Source organism: Alternaria arbusti (assembly GCF_024043155.1).
Source record: "Alternaria arbusti strain BMP 1465 chromosome Unknown scaffold_15, whole genome shotgun sequence".
NCBI lineage: Eukaryota > Fungi > Ascomycota > Dothideomycetes > Pleosporales > Pleosporaceae > Alternaria > Alternaria arbusti.
In genome coordinates, this window is record NW_026249955.1 from 495,590 (window position 1) to 511,761 (window position 16,172).

Genomic DNA, 16,172 nt, shown 5'->3' on the forward strand with positions numbered 1-16,172 from the left:
AGAGTCGTAAATCCCACCCGCTTTTTCTGTCCGAGTCCGGCAAATGTCCACAGTTCGACCCTGGGTGCGGTAGGGTGAATGACGTGAATCGTGATCAGGAATGGTACGACGAACGACTGGGGCTGTGGGTATCCAAGTCCCCCGCCAAAGGCAATACAACTACCGCAGGGATAGTCAGCCGCTCGCCGGATGCGGAACTTGCTGATGCTAATCCACGTCCAGGACATCTACAGTGGTATCCCGTCCTCGGCAACAGGCTAGACGGGCCCGGAAAGAAGCCCACCAATTACAGACGGTATGAGCATCCCGCGGGTTCAGATATTGACGAGTAAGGAAAAGAACAGCATGACTGCAGCCTCTGTTGCCTGATGATGTAGTCAGCATCCATGACCCCGCGCGCGTGGCCAATGATCCCGTATCTGCTGCAAGGCTGCGGCGCACCCCCATGCTGCACGTTCGGCTCGAGCACTTCCTCATCTATTGCAGCGAATCAATTCTTTGATTAGCCGCTGACCGGATCGCCACTGACGCGGGTGACTGCATGCGATAAGTAAGTGAGTTATCGTCGCTGTTCGGATTATACATGCTTGTGTAACAAGAGGCTTTGCTTTTAGTCGCAGGCAGACGGTTCCAGACATTTGTACCATTTTCGCTTTACTCTTAAGGAGCATGTCAACCTCAGTACACTCGATTGCGGAGAAGGAAGGGCCTAGCGCTGGTATTGAGGGTGATTTCCCTCTCGACGAGGGTGTGGTTCAAGGTAAGTCCTTACAGGAAGGATTTCAGTCCACAGCTCATAGTCTTGGACAGCTCTACCGGAGGGTAGCAAGGTTCTGTCAGCGCATAGCTATGGTTCCTCCGCATGGACAGTCACAGCCCGCCTGAACGTTTTGCTTTCCGGCGGAACAGAGAAGAAGTATTTTCTCAAGATTGCGACCGAGGAACCTGGTCGCGTGATGATGGAGGGAGAGTTCAACTCAATGAGCTCTCTTTACCAGTCTTTACCGGAATTCATTCCCAGGCCTCTGACTTGGGGCAAGTTCAAGATCAAAGCGCCTGAGACGTACTTCTTTCTGTGCGACTTCATTAACATGACCAACGACATGCCGGATCCAGTTCAGTTCTGCGCCAAGCTTGCAGAACTCCATAGAACGAGCGAATCTCCGACTGGGATGTTTGGCTTCCACATTACGACCTGCCATGGTAGATACCCCCAAGAACTGGCTTGGGACCCCAGTTGGACTAGCTTCTTCACCAAACTGCTTCGAGGCTGTTTCGTATTCGAGAAGCAGGAGTGTAGTCCGTGGCCGGAGTACGACACAGTCGCAGACCGTATACTAAGCCATGTGGTTCCAAGGCTCCTAGGAGCGCTCGAAGAGGACGGCCGCAAGATCAAGCCGTCGCTTATTCACGGAGACTTGTGGGAAGGCAATATTGGAACCGAACTTTCGAATGGCAAGATCTACATCTTCGATGCCGGCGCGTACTACGCCCATCATGAGATGGAGATCGGCATGTGGCGATGTGAGTATCAAAAGATCAAATCGCGAGAGTATAAGCGACAGTATCTGCGCAACATGACCGTGAGTGAGCCGGCGGAAGAGTTCGAAGACCGCAATCGTTTGTACTGTATCAAGATGGATGTCATCCACTCAGCGCATAATCCTGGATCCATCGTCAGAGAAACGTAAGTCATAGTCAAGAGCGTGAGATGGAATGTACTCACATAGTCGTAGGATTTACAACGACATGTGCTACTTAGTCGACAAGTACGCACCATATCCACACGGAGAAGAGCCTTCAAAGAGTAAAATGCAGAAAGAGGTGCCTGCAGCCATGTGGAAAGGTGCAGAAAGTTCTGCGTTGTCGACATAAACCAGGAATGGGCCAGGATTTCCTAGCGATGTAATGACTGACTCTGGCTTTTCTGTCTCCAATTCCTGCCAGAGCGCTGTAATAGAACAACCATGGGTACAGATAGTAAAGTGAGCCCTGTCAATAGGGTAAAGGTCCATCCAGCTCCTAGCTTTGAGATTATGACGTCCAAGGCTGCCAGAGCTGCGCCTGCAAGAAGGCAACGAAACAAATTGGCGGCCGCACTAGCTGTTGCAGGTCGAATCGGATTGACGTCGACAAGTAAAGTTCCACAAGCCTAGGGATGTGAGAACAGTGATCTAGTGCGCTTTTTGACATACGTACATTGAACACACCGGTGATTGAGGCGCCGATGAAGAACTGCAAAACCAGTGGCACGGCGAAATGCGTATGGTTATCTAAAGCCCATCCATAGCCGATTGTCGTCGCAGCTGCAACGCTCATGTAGAAGTATGTGGCGCGCAAGCGAGCCTTCTCGATAGGGAAGTCTAGAAGATCGTCGGCGCGTGTTCGATCGATTGCGAAACCCAAACCAGAGGCGACTCTGCGGTATTCCCAGTTCATGATATAGCCTTATCACTATTAGCTACCAGTCTATATGAGCGTGCTGGAGACATCTTACCGCAAGTGTAGGAAGCCAAGACGCAGCCAACCCCGAATGGGATGTATATCAGGCCAGCATACAGTTCCTCGAAGCCATAAATTGTTATGAACAGGGTTGATAGCGACGCTTGAACACAGCAGTAAGTCATGTAGAATAAGCCGTTGATGAGCATGATCAATGCGTTCTCTTTCTGCCAGAGTGCTTTGAAACAGGGCTTGAGGCTGGGCCATCGCATCGGTTGAACGTGAGCTTCGCCTCCAAAGCTTGTTGTTGATGAGTTGTTCGACTTGAGCTTTGCGTGCGTTAGGTAAGACCTGTTTAAGAGTCGTGTAGGCATGATTGATCCGTTTCCTACAATCTTCCGAGCGGTTTCTGGTAGCGTAACGGCGAGTATGCAAAGGTTGATGCTGGATAGTATCGCAAGGGTCCAGAAGATCCAAGGCCATCCAGCGTATTGGACGAGTATGCCACCTAAGACAGGACCCATGCTGGGCGCTGCGTTCGGGCTAGAAGATGTCAACCAGGACCAACTGGCATGTCCAAAGCGGGATGATAGCATACCCCAGTAGAATTGTTCCGACAAATCCGCCTCTTTCAGCAGGAGTGGCAATGTCGCTAACGACAGCGTAACCAAAAGATATCGTACCTGAACACGTATATGTCAGCAGGCACGCCAGCTTGAGAATGTGCTTAGAAACTCACCGCTCGAGCCAGCACTTTGAAGCATCCGTAGCACTAGTAACGCTGGATACGATCTTTGAACAGCCAACCCCACATTGGCAATGGTATATGTGAGTATAGCGACTAGGTACAATGGTCGACGGCCGATGGTATCAGCCATGTCACCTAGGATGGAAGGCGCTACTCCAGATACAATCATGTATGTCGTGATCGATAGATTGGCCATTGTCAACGTGATGTTCAAATCCTCAGCAAGACTGAACAGTGCGGGATAGTAGATGAAGCTGCTGAGAGGGGAGAAGAGGCCCGCATATGCGACCAGGAAGACGATCCATCGTTTCTCGCCGGGAGTAAAGATGGAGTACGGTGGTGTGTCGGGTGTTATCTCCTGCTCTGGAATGTGAGCGACAATCGTAGGCTTTTCGTTCATACCGGGTGTGCTTGTTGGAGCGGCCATAGAGGCTGTGATGATGGTCGGTTATGACTGCATCCAAAGGATTTGGTGTGTTATCTCTCGATTGGCCCTGCGCGCCATGCTGTACCGATTGGTGGCAACACGCTGCAGCTGGCTGTTCGCCATTCCAGGGATCAACCAGAGCAGATCATATGACGCGCTGTTCGTGCCTCTACCCGAGGCTGTTCCTAGGCAAACGGCATGCTAAGTGTGTGTAACGCGACTGCGCCGCGTTGCGACACATTTTAGCAGCACCGGCTCCACGGGGGGCACCAGTCTCGGCTGCCCCTATCGGCATTAATCGAATACTGTCAAGCTCACCGTCTGCATTCATGAACGATGGGAATGCTTATGTGATCGCGGCATGAGTACTCTGAGGTGTGTTGCACGATGGACAAGCTCTCGATTCATAGCCCACGGCCACCCCAGACTGCCCCACTTAGTTCATGTCTTGACAGGCTAGCGCGCATCGCAAGCACCCACACTCATTGAAGTTGGAGAGAGCGGCTGCATGTCATGATGAGAACATCAAGCTTGAGATCAAAGGCACTTACAGAGACTATGAAGGCTATTGTTCCTGTCGCGGCACTCCGCATGAATAACCAACATGTTTTGTATTTCCAAGCCCTCTCGGGACCTGGAGCAAGTTCCCACAGAAGGCGGCCGCATCTCATGTCATTGGTATCTGACAAGTTGCACGAGGTGAGGTTCACGCGGGTAACTGCGTTGCTTGTATATATACGTTAATACCATTAGCTATACTCACTTATAGCCAGTCGCTGCTAAGCGTGACTTTTCATACTATCATCTATGAATCATGACTTACATCCAACCCTCCTATCTATTAATCCCGGCAGTGCGGTATCTCCTGTCGGACACACACAGCAACGAGAAGATGATACCTCCGAGTAAGACTGCGTCACGACACCCCGGAGACACCATTGACCCGTCTTTCTGACAGCACATTCACGAATCCAGTGATCATGCGGCGCTATCCCTCAACCTCTGCTGTTCCTCCTCAGTAAGCTGTCCAAACTCCTCCGCAAAACCCTGCGTAGTCGCCGCGCGCTTGAAGAAATCAACCAAGAAACCCTGCGTCTCATCGTCGCGCTGGCGGCCACCACCCGGCTCTTCCGCAGCAAAAGCCATGAGCTGCTCTTTGCTGAAGCCACTGCCAAGGTCCATGAAAGGGTTCGCCTCGTCCTCCCATTCGCCGTCATCGGATTCTTCTTCGGCGAGCTCAGCAGCTGCTTGTGCGTCGAGGGGTGCGCCAGAGGCGGATTGGAGTTCGACGACGAGGACTTTGAGGATCTTGAGAGGTGCGGGTACTATGGTATACTTGTCAGGATCTGAATTCGTGTGTCAGTTTGTGGATGGGCGTAAGAGGAGTTTATCGCACTGGTTCGCGACAACGACACTACGGCCTACAAGTTTGCTCCACAACATGACTTTCACTGCGTTCAGTGGCAAAGACAGGGAGGTAAACGTGAAAAGAGAAGACTTACTAGCTTTGGCGCGACTCCTGGTCATGATGCGGCCATCGGTATTCGGTATCAAGTCACCCTGCACTTGAACCTGTGCAAGACGAGGGTCCTTCAAATCATACAGTTTTGAAAGAGCGATGACACTACAAACCAAAGTCAGCAATTATGCACAGTCATCGAGTAAACATAAAAGGAAAAAGGGGGAGTTCAACTTATTCCGAACGATCTCAAGCCTTCCAACAGGCTTTCTCCGTTCGTAAGAGAACTGCTCGATTTCCGGAGAGGTTCGTACGTACTTTTGTCGGATCTCGTCGTAGCCCGCGAAGTTGATGGAGTTTTCGAGCCATTTGGCTAGCACAACCTGAAGCCCGTTTTGACCCTCGATGTCCTGGCCAGCCAAGAAGTCTACAACCTCTGAGGCATGGTTCAAGCTTAGACGCGCGAATACGAGCGTCAGACTTTGGATGAACTGTGCTTGTGTTGCTTGGCCTAGACGGACAGCGACACTTCGTAGGAGTTGCTCTAGGTAAGGTCCAAGTCGTTCGTGACCGGCCTTCTCTACTACCTCTGCGGCAAGCGCACCGACTTCGCCAGCAGCATGGTCGCTGCACGAAGACAACAGACGTGAGACGATGATGAGAGTTACCTCAAGACCTGCCTTTCCGGTGTCATCCCGCCATTCGAAGAGCTGTTGGTGATCGTGCGAGATGATGTTCTTTACGGCAGTCGTGGCAGACTTCAGCAGCTCCTCATCGGCAGAGCCTAGCAAGACTCTTGTGAGCTTTGGCATGGTCGTAGCGACAAAGCCAGCGGGTAGCGGCTCTGGTCCATGCTCAGCCATGACAGCCAGAAGATCAGCAGCAAAGTTGCATAAAGCATTCTCCTCGGTCAAGCTTCCGACATCAAAGGCACCCATAAGTGATGGAAGCACCCTTGCGCACAGTTGAACGTACGCATCCCCGCCCATTCGCGCGATAGTCTCCGTCACCTCTTCGAAGGCCTCGGTGACTAGCATGGTGAGTTGGAAGTTGTTAGCTTGATGACTAGCGATTCGGAAGAGCGTGTCGAGACCATTGTCTGTAATGCATATCCGCGTATCAATAAGTATAGCGTCTCGGAGTGTTTCGACGAGAGTGACCATAAGGTCTTCACTGTCGCTAAGCTCTGACATATCTTGTGCAGCCAGGTAGTTGCTGATGGCCATGATGATAGGTGCTTGCATGGGTTGTGTTGTCGCAGGTGGGAGCGCTTGGAGATAGTATTGCAAAGCCCGAATACACGACACTTGGACAACGTCGGACTCGTCAGATGGAATAGCCTGTAGGGATGCTTCGAGGAAGGATGTGCCGAGCTGTTGCAGAGCGTCTCCGGATGTCCTTGTCAAACTTCCAGCGACAAGGTAACCGCGTGCTCTCAGGAAAGCGTCGGGCTGCTGCATGGCATACCGAATGAAGTCCACATAGCCGCTTGCAGCATCTGGACTGATCTGCTTGTCCACGTCCTGGAAATCGCTCAACAGTTGGTTCAGCACGTAAAGCGCGGCTTCTTTAGCTTTCCAGCTCTCAGACTCGGAGTAGAGCGCTCTTGTGTAGGTCAACAAGCCGTTGACAGTAGGCTCTTGCAGCCACTCGCCAAGCTTGATGACGAGGTCACCACAGGCTGTGCGGGGCGTGTAGTTCGCGGTGACGCTTGTCTCCTCGCTCAGGAAAATGTTCACATCCACATCCCAGAGGCCCTCCTCTTCTGTAGTAATTTGTGCATACGCCACGGCCAGCTTCATGACCTGTGTGACCCATGAGTTGTCGGGTGTCTGGTTTTGGAGTTCCTGTTCGAGTTGCGCGCGGACCGGGGGTGCACGAAGACACGCCTGCATGAAGTCCAGCTCCTCTAGAATAAGGAAGTCCAACGTGTACGGCAGACCATCGGCATCTTCGAGCCTGCTCTGACGATCCTCTTTTATGTACATGAGGGAGTATGCGGGTTCTAGCAGCGATAGCTCCTGCCAGGTTGCCTGGAACAGGACGATGCTTTGCGGCGAGAGGATAGCGGGGAAGACGGACCGTATGCGCATGAGGACCTGCGAGCTGTTAGTATCGGAAACACCTCAAACGGGAGAAACTGAACAGGCCTGGAGACTACATCAAGAGAACACGCAAAGTGGGTGACCCAACGTCGATGTAGCCTCCAGGATGTTCAGCTTTTGACACGACCTACCTTGACTGACTGTAGCTTGAGCGCGATCTGTCCCTTGTAGAGCAGGGCGTTGGGCGCATCCGAGTCCTCCTCGTCGATTGACGGCGGATCAGGTAGCCTGTTGTTGAGGACATTGACGAAGAAGGGAATCCACTCCTTGAGTATCTCATCCGCGAAGCTCTTCACCATTGTCTTGTGGTCCTCCAGCACCATCTCGAGGATATCGAAGCAGCCATGGAAGACTTTCACAGCCAAGGCCCTCAGCGTCGGCTTTGTTTGCTCGCTGGTGGCCACGTTGAACAGGACCTTGATCATCTGAGGCGCGACCTGGAAGAAGGTCGTCTCGTTGAAGCAGTCCTCCACCAGCTCACCGAGCACCCTGAGAGCGCCATGTAGCTGGCCTTCGGTCGCGTTCGGTATCAGTGCGAGGAGGTTGTCGAGGAGATCTGGCCATTCGATGGGGTAGTCGGCGCTTGCGATCTTGCTCACGACGAGGCCCGCGGCGGCCTTGAGCTTGCGGTCGAGCCCGTCCTGGGTAGCGAGGTTGAGCAGCTGCTGCCGTAATACAGCCTTGTTCTCTTCCGAGACGAGCGCCTGGCCCTTCCACTCGTCGAGGCTGGAACTCCATCCCGCCAGCACAATGTTCTTCAGGTACAGGACGGCGGCCTGGCGGATGTTGAGCGGCACGCTGTCATGGCAGGCGATGCCAATGAGGCCGAGGGGGAGCTCCTGGTGGCCGTAGAGGGAGAGCAGCTGCTGCTCAGCGTGTTTGCGCGTGTCCTCCTGGGCGGTTTGGGTTGCTGATAGCAGCTGGACTAGTTGGTCCTCCATGGTCAACGTGGGGCATGCGCGTATAGAGCTAGTCGGCACGTCTAGCGCTCCCCAAAACGGCTGGCGAGGTAGAAGGATCGGGCGTTGACGCGTTTGTTGATGGGTGCTGCTGGGTGATTGAGCGCGAGGAAAAAGAACGCGCTCGGAGATGCGGGGCAACTCCGTGAATCTCTGGGTGGTGGGGTGGCTAAGCGGAGGCTATAGCTGAAGCAATAAGCCGCGACGACTGCATATACGTAGCAGATGGGTATAGACGTCAGAGACTGATACAGGAGTAAGGCGGAGTATGGCAGCTGGGCTATAACGAAGGGCGAGGTGGCCAATTGCCCGACAGGCGGTGACGACGATGCCTCTTCCCAGTTCCCGGTCGGTGGAAACGCGACTATTACCTACACCTTCGCCTCTCCCCAACCCTCCCCTTGCTGCCACGTTGTTATCCTCAACAATGCCAGGGGCACTCGACACAGCATACGCACCACGTCTGCCATACCGATGAGCGATCCTACCACAGACTTGACCGTTATCCGTGGATACGCTAGTGGCTTTCACGCGACGAGACGCGTCTGCGTCATGACTACAATCCACTACTCAAAGTGCACAACACTATCTTGTACCTGAGGCGCATACATACTCCGTCCACGAATAGAACAATCACACTCCTACTACCACACATACCTACCGCAACAATGCCAGCAACCTACCTCGAAACCCTCAACCACTTCACCACCTTCCTAACCGCCTACACGCACACGCTCCTCCACCACCGCGAAATCTACCCCACCACCTCCTTCGCTCGCTCCCGTTTCCACAACGCCATCGTCTACCAATCGCGGCACCCCATGGTCTGCGAATGGATCACCGACGCCATAACCGCCGTGCGCGAAGAGCTCCTCAAGGGCGTCGTCTCCAGAATCGGCATCGTCATATTCACCTACGATGAGTACGATGAAGGCTCAGGCAGCGCCAAGATAATGGAACGCTACATGTTCGACGTGAGCGAGTTTCCTGTTGTGGAACGGCGAGATCGTATGTTGGATATTGAGTTTGAGGGAGGGCCTATGCTGGAGACGAAGGGCAAGGGAAAGCAAAAGGAAGAGGAAAAGGAGATAGAATACAATAATGATGGGACTATAAAGAGGAAGAAGACGAAGCCGTTGGATACGGGTGTGGACGTTAACATCAGCGAGCAGTTTCGCGCGGCGTTTCTGCAGCTTGAGATGCGGACGTCTAGACTGGAGCCTCTGCCTGAAGGGTGCACTTTCAATGTTAGTATGGAACTCAAGGATGAGGGCGATATCGATCCGCCGATTGGACACCCGCAGGTCTGGCAGCCGGTCCAGCCTAGTTTGCAGAAGACGGGGAGGGGTGCGCTGTTTAGGGATAGGGACGTGTTTGATGAGGAAGCGTTTGAGTTGGGGATAATGAGAGAGAAGGAAGGGAGAGATCTGGGTGGGGCCAAGGTCACGCCCATACGCAGTGTACAGGCGGGTGTTTTCAGGTTTGAGAACTGGATAGAAGAGGGCAGGGCAAAATTTGAGAGCCCAGAAGACAGTATACCATCGAGCTTCTCGAGTTTTTGACAGTAGATGGTTGAACAACTCGAATTTGATTACTACAATGCTCTACTGAGTATGGAATGTTCCCTGCCTCTGGTAAAGAGTCAATGCAAGCTGTTATATTTCGTGAAAGCGAGGTGTGCTACGAAGACGGAATTCAAGATATTCTCTACATCAAAGATAAGTCGGCTTACTACATAGACCTTCAGAATTTCTATCGCGAGTAAGTTGCGTTTTATGGTCCCGCCTCAACGTCGATAGAGGCAGATACCTGGATCACCATGCCACCTCCATGCTATGCTATAGAATGAATCCCATCAAACGAAAACACGCTATCTGTTAGGAGCCTGGGGCGCCATGCCACGACGCCGTCGCCTATCAGCTACCATCGCCGCAGCCGCTACCCGCCGAGCCTCAAGCAGAGCATCAAGATTTTGTTCCCCAACACCCAACCGCGCGCGCTCTGCTGCAAGCTCCTGCTGTCTAGCTCTGAAATTCTGACGCACGGCTATCTGCTGCTGATCCTGGCCAAGTCCAACGTTGTTCAGGAAGCGGAAAGCCTCGCGAGCATCGCGCTGCGCCTGTTCGCCGTTGGCAATTCGACGAGGGCCGCCCAATTCCGGTCGGGCATTGCGTTGGCGAACCCGTTCATTAATCCGATCATCAACTCTATTGGCTTCGGGAAGGCGGGCTGGTTGGCCTGGTCCGTTGACTTGTCCCCTCCCGATGCCAAGTTGCGGGAGGGGGTTGGGTGGGAGCATGGCCCAGAGGGCATTGAACAACCGAGGTCTAGCAATATTGGTTAGACGGATGAAAAAAGTGACATCTTGGACATGGCGCGATCATTGGGATCGGACGTTGAATGTATGGCTGATATGGCTGCTGTGGAATGGCTCCGTAGAAACCCATAGGCTGAACGGGCTGAACGGGCTGAGCAGGATAGAGATGTTGATAGAATGGGAATGGTTGGACGGGGTATCCAAACGCAGGCATGGTAGGCATGGCAGGCATAGCAGGCATAGCTGGAATGGCTGGAAAGGCTGGCATGGCTGGAAAGGCTGGAAAGGCTGGAAAGGCTGGCATGACTGGATGAGGGTGGACGTACCGATCTGCTGGGGCGACATTTGCTGCTATTCCATTGAGGTGAGCCGGCGGCGCAGGTACTGGGGGCACCATAGGAGCTCGCCTGAGCTGCTCTCCAACCATGTGGTAAGGGAAGGCTTGCGCTTCTATGCCTGCTCGACCTTTTCGTGTATCTTCTGCTTGCTTGACTCGATCTGAGACCTTGACCATCAAATCTGCATCTGAAAGGCCTGGATTATCGACTCGGACTTTGGCCATGGCCTCATCGGCTGCGCGCTTGACCTCCTGTTCGTGGCGGTCTTCGACGTTTTCGTGTAGTGGACATTTGCCTGCACGAGACTCGCCGAAATGGTTATAGTCTGTCACGTTCTTGGAGCAGACGTAGCTAGGCTTTTGTCAGCTGATATCGAAATCTCTTAGGGTGTTGACTTACCATTGCACATTCCTACAGTGCGTGCACGTCATCTTGTTGCAGCCAAGTTCCTTGACGAAAGGATGTTTGCATTTGTTGCAGTGCCGTATCAAGGCTGCCGACATCGCTTCTTCGACAATGTGTCGCAGGGTAATTTGGCCATCCTTCTTAGATTCCTCGCAGCTGAGTGGGATGTGAGACTCCTTTTCGCAAAGGCGACAACTCGTCTTGCTGCATTTGGGGTTTTGACAGCGGAACTCCTTGTCAACCTCAACCGGTAGACATTCCATTTTGAAGTCGCAGAACGGGCACTCCGAGAGGAAGTCCAGACCCGCCGCTTCCAAGTCCTCTCTTTGTTGCATGTGCTCGAGTCGCTCGAATGTCTTGTCGCTCAGAACCTGCTGCAACTGTCGCCGGGTGAACGTTCCATTGCAGTCGTCGACTCCGAAACACTTGGGTCTGCATCGAGATTGACCCATCTGCGTCTCGATCTGTTGACGGGGACAGTCTACGCAGTAGAAGTGGGTAGTGTCTCCGTTACAACTGATCATGCGGTTGAGAGGAACGTCGTTGAAGCAACATGCGCATTCACCCATTTCATTGTTCATTTGCGCTCGTTTTAAGTTGTCCTCTTCCGCCTTTTCCTCGTCTTTGACCTTTTGGCGTTTGGCTGTAACCTGTCAGTAGGGAGCAGATGAAGGAGACCACACGATCTTCGCTGTTCTGAGACACAGGGTTCGAGGTCCTCTATTCATCTCCTAGAAGGTCATGGTCACGACATCCCACTTACCGGCTTCAGCTTCGCTCTTCTTCTTCGCTGCGTGCAACTCCTTGGGTATCTGACTGCCTTGCTCAATCAACTGGAGTTCAATACCGCGCTTGATGCGTGATTTGTTTATCTTCGAATATGTCCTTGCAATTTGTCCGTAGTTGCGCACTTGTTGTTCAATGACACCGTAGGCCTTGTAAAGAGTCTTCTGCTGTTTGAGAACGGTCGTAATGTGCCGCACGGGTACAGTGAGGAATTCGTCTTTGAGTAGCTCTGTTCTGTGGAAAGTATCGTTAGTACCACGAATGAAAGGGATGGGAAGGTATAAAGACGACGCGAAGGCGTTGAAGGTGCGTAAAAAAATGTAGCGGATGACTACAGAATTGTTGTTGGTGTTGCTGTTACTGCGCTGGCAGATAGGCGAAGTGCAATGTCCACGACAGTCGTTCCATGGTTCCAGGTGTAATAAAACGCTCGCTTCACGATCCACCTGGAATGATGGCTGCCAATCAACCCCGACTCTTGACGTTTTAAGACATCACTGAACCATAAAGCTCATAGGGCTGAGCCCGTGAAGGAGTTGTACTTACGCGTCATGTTCATAACCGCCGATCTCGGGATCACGCTCGCCCTTCTCGTAGGTGCTCAACTCACCCTCGGCTTCGCTATCCCTCTTTCTCTTCTTGTTCTTCGCGTCGTCTGATTCTTTTGGATATGGCTCGCCTTCCAATAACTCCGTGAGGAAATGCTCGCATTGTGCGGTTGTTCGTGTGGTGTCTGTCATCTTTTCTTGGATCAATTTGAGGACGTAATCGACCGAGATGTCCGGCAGCACGCTCAAAACCATCTGCAAACAGGCAGCTTCGGTGACCAATGCGATGTCCTCACCCCAATCAGGGGCTCGTCCCTCTGGTGGTGGTCTGTCGTCTTCTGCCACGACAGCGTCAGACGGCGGAACGTCGATGTCTGGAATGTCGGTCAAATCGATCACTTGACGGCCATTTGCCTGGAATTCTGCGCGGAACTCTGCGATAGGATCATCCAGATCCGGGAAGTCGAGAGCGAATTCTGCTGCAGATCGTGCGTCGAAGGCCTCCAATTCGTGTCTTGCGAGACCCTCGTCCTCCGTCTCACTATCGGAGAGTAAATCAATCACTTCATGATCGCGCTGAATGCCAGTTGGAGCCATCGCAAGTGTCCTGTTGTAGTAGTCGTAAGGCTAGATGACGGGTAAACCTCCACGTTAAAGCGTTGCTATCGAGTGTGCGTCTAGACCGAGCGTTGTGGAGTTTCTTGAGTACGTTGAATGGGGGGAACCAAATAATAAACATTAATTTGTACCTAGCGGAGAACCTGGGGAAGGAGTGAGGGGCGATGGAACTGCAAACGCGTGTGGTGTTTACGTGATTCAGACCAGCTCAATTCACACGGACGTAGCCTTGTCGCTCACCCCACCAGTTGTCGGAGGAGGCCTCTCACCGACTGATAGGCACTAGCTGAAGGGAATAAAAAGGAACAAGCGAAATTATGAGAGTGACAGGTTTCACACTGCAGCGCAGCGGAGTGAGACCTGAGTGTTGCGGGTGCAGGCCGCTGGGAGATCGAGGAGCTATTGCGGCCAGCCCTGAGCCAGCGAAACGGGCAAGGGCACCAGTCAGGTAAGAGAGCAGAGGCAGTAGCTATGTGCCACAACAGCGCATGTCAATGAAAAGCCATTACAGTGCCGCCAGCGCTCAGCGAAACAGAAATGGCGTGTCGTCGTGAAAGGATGCTGCGCCGCTCTCAGGGCGGGAGATGGGCGTCTCGCCCAGATGATCGTGCAGTTCGCTCCAGGCCGGCCCCAGGGCTCCGCTAGCCCAACTGCCGCTAACCGCATCATCACGAGCCTGCGCGCGCGTCGCACAGGGCTGAGAAGAAGCAATGTCTGCCATCGGTCTTGGTGATGCTGCCAATGGACGCGCGAAGCTTTTGAGACCATGACATGCAAACTCCCGCCTACTGCCTGGCCTCATGCAAGGCCCGAGCTACTCACGAATCGGACAGGCGCACATGACCCGTGGGAAGCTGTGACATCCAACCCTCGCTTTGCCACGGCACACCTCGGGCCGCGAGCAACATGATGTTGGCTCGGAATGCCTGGAGGACACACGGAGTCAACTATAAGATCACACGGAGCTCAGGGCGGGATGGGGCCACCAAAACGCGGGGCGCCCTTGACTAGACAAAGAACTACAGGTACCAACTTCCTCTTCTTCCTTAGCTATCCGCATCCTACAGCGAAATCGAGGTAACTTGGACCCGCTATTTACTCTTTCCTGAGTCGTTACTGCCACTTGATCTGGAAGACTGCAGCTGAGCAGGACCGAATCCACATCTGTCACGCCCTACGACAAGCGTAGTCGACAGCTAGATATAAGACCCTAGTTATCTTCGCCAAAGGCCAACCTATTAGATCAAGACTCAACATACATCTACCCTACATAAAACACTACAACATGGCCATTGCATCCATTCTCGAGAACCTCAAGGGTGGTGGCTCGCCTGGCCTAGAACTAGTTCACCCTACCGAAGCCGAAAAGCAGATACAGTTCAACGCAAACGCAAACGAATGGCGCGGTGCTCTTTCCAAGCCTGCATACTTTCGTCGCGAGGCCACACTTTCGCAAACAACCCTAACACGTGATGGCGGCATTTCATACTGGATCCTAGCTGACCCTGACAAAACTGTGTCAGAAGACCCTTGGAACCCAAATGCAGGCACCAAACTACCAAAAGGCACCCGACTACCACTAGCGAGCTGCGAGACCATCCGGAAGAAGGCGCTCGTGTGGCAGAACGGAGAACTCAAGGAGGTCATTTGTCATGGGGTCGGCAGTGTATTCTGCCCAAAACCTCTCCGCGGGAAGAAAGAGGGCACCTCGTATGCGAGCAGGATGCTAACGGAGCTTGGGAAGAGTTTAAGAACATATCAGACAGAAGATGGCCAGGAGTCTCTGTTCTCAATCCTATACTCTGACATCGGGAGGGTTAGTAGCTCTGACACTCTATGACGATGTATTGCTAACAAAGACAGGAATACTACGCGAAATTCGGCTGGGAATCTTTTACTTCTTCCCATGTTTCCATCCCTGCGAGCACTTCTCAAGACACGAGCAACTTACCCACGGCCCGACCACTGTACGCGGACGATCTGGGGGAACTATGCAAGATCGACGAAGCCTCCCTCCGCCGAAGTCTAGAGTCGCGACCCCAGGATAGCAACATCGCAGTCGCAATACTTCCCAACATCGAGACGATCCAATGGCACCACGCACGTGAAGAATTCGTAGGCAACGAGCTACATGGCAAGAAGCCGGAGATCAAAGGCGCGGTCGTTGGAACGGAGAAGGGCAAGCGCGTTTGGTGTTACTGGACAAGGATGTGGTACAACGAGAACCCAGCTGAGGCCAAGGGCAACACACTGCACATCCTACGGTTGGTCATTGAAGACGATGGCGGGGAGGGCTCTTCGGGTAGCATGAACGGCGGGTCGGAGAGTCACAGTCAGGAAGCTGCTATCGCGGCCCTCATGGCGATGGCCCAACAGGAGGCGCAGAAATGGAAGATGGAGAACGTGGAGATGTGGGCGCCTTCGCCGGCGGCGCTGGCAGCTGCTAAGAAGCTGGACCCGGCCGCGAACCTCATTGAGAGAGACCAAGAGAGCATCGCGGCCTTGCAGTGGTTTCCAGAACACGACGGACCGGTTGCTGACAAGATTGACTGGGTCGCAAATGAGAAGTACGGGTGGTGTTGAGTGCGGAAGTTGCGATCCGGATCCGACAAGTTGATAGATTTCCATGCATTGCTGCCACCGTCGAATAGCTCCCAAGGTCGTTGATGTGACGATGTGCGCGCAATGTAAGGCCGGATATTGCAGAGAGTTGATGTGTTGCGGAGCATCTTCCTCGACCAACTGGACAAGCCAGAAAGGATCAATGAAAACAAACAAAGCCTGTCAGATTGCTGTCAACATCCTGCTTTCCAGAGTGGCCGAAGCACACTACCAGTCAGCTGAGATCATCGCCATGACCGCCGAAGCAGTCATAAAGCCTCACTCTTGGATGTCGAAGCTGATAATCATCAACCAGGTTGGAGATTCTGTGGCTACTAAGAGTAACTCAGAAGAGGATGCATACTATTAGAAATGATTCTATGAAGTCTGCGCTGCTGTCAGTGATAGTTCCAAACGTA

The 16,172-nt window shown here is 53.0% G+C and overlaps 6 protein-coding genes across 6 annotated transcripts; 3 read left to right on the plus strand and 3 right to left on the minus strand.

Annotated features, from left to right (window-relative positions):
- Positions 1–669: 669 nt before the first annotated feature.
- J4E86_009021 (uncharacterized protein) lies at positions 670–1,875 on the plus strand (the record flags this gene model as incomplete). Its single annotated transcript, XM_051449528.1, has 3 exons — positions 670–760; positions 811–1,687; positions 1,737–1,875. 3 exons carry the CDS (start codon positions 670–672, stop codon positions 1,873–1,875), a joined length of 1,107 nt encoding a protein of 368 aa, XP_051299382.1.
- Positions 1,876–1,897: 22 nt separating this feature from the next.
- On the minus strand, positions 1,898–3,617 carry J4E86_009022 (uncharacterized protein; the record flags this gene model as incomplete). The annotated part of the gene is made up of 5 exons (XM_051449529.1): positions 1,898–2,152; positions 2,200–2,447; positions 2,498–2,985; positions 3,041–3,125; positions 3,182–3,617. The coding sequence occupies 5 exons, from the start codon at positions 3,615–3,617 to the stop codon at positions 1,898–1,900; spliced, it is 1,512 nt and encodes a 503-aa protein (XP_051299383.1).
- Positions 3,618–4,595: 978 nt separating this feature from the next.
- Positions 4,596–8,122, minus strand: J4E86_009023 (uncharacterized protein; the record flags this gene model as incomplete). The annotated part of the gene is made up of 4 exons (XM_051449530.1): positions 4,596–4,963; positions 5,120–5,241; positions 5,395–7,175; positions 7,313–8,122. 4 exons carry the CDS (start codon positions 8,120–8,122, stop codon positions 4,596–4,598), a joined length of 3,081 nt encoding a protein of 1,026 aa, XP_051299384.1.
- Positions 8,123–8,808: 686 nt separating this feature from the next.
- J4E86_009024 (uncharacterized protein) lies at positions 8,809–9,702 on the plus strand (the record flags this gene model as incomplete). Its single annotated transcript, XM_051449531.1, has 1 exon — positions 8,809–9,702. The coding sequence occupies one exon, from the start codon at positions 8,809–8,811 to the stop codon at positions 9,700–9,702; it is 894 nt and encodes a 297-aa protein (XP_051299385.1).
- Positions 9,703–10,010: 308 nt separating this feature from the next.
- J4E86_009025 (uncharacterized protein) lies at positions 10,011–13,131 on the minus strand (the record flags this gene model as incomplete). The annotated part of the gene is made up of 5 exons (XM_051449532.1): positions 10,011–10,467; positions 10,784–11,146; positions 11,195–11,843; positions 11,964–12,220; positions 12,533–13,131. The coding sequence occupies 5 exons, from the start codon at positions 13,129–13,131 to the stop codon at positions 10,011–10,013; spliced, it is 2,325 nt and encodes a 774-aa protein (XP_051299386.1).
- A 1,306-nt stretch (positions 13,132–14,437) lies between these two features.
- On the plus strand, positions 14,438–16,123 carry J4E86_009026 (uncharacterized protein; the record flags this gene model as incomplete). Its single annotated transcript, XM_051449533.1, has 3 exons — positions 14,438–14,968; positions 15,016–15,725; positions 15,967–16,123. The coding sequence occupies 3 exons, from the start codon at positions 14,438–14,440 to the stop codon at positions 16,121–16,123; spliced, it is 1,398 nt and encodes a 465-aa protein (XP_051299387.1).
- Positions 16,124–16,172: the final 49 nt, after the last annotated feature.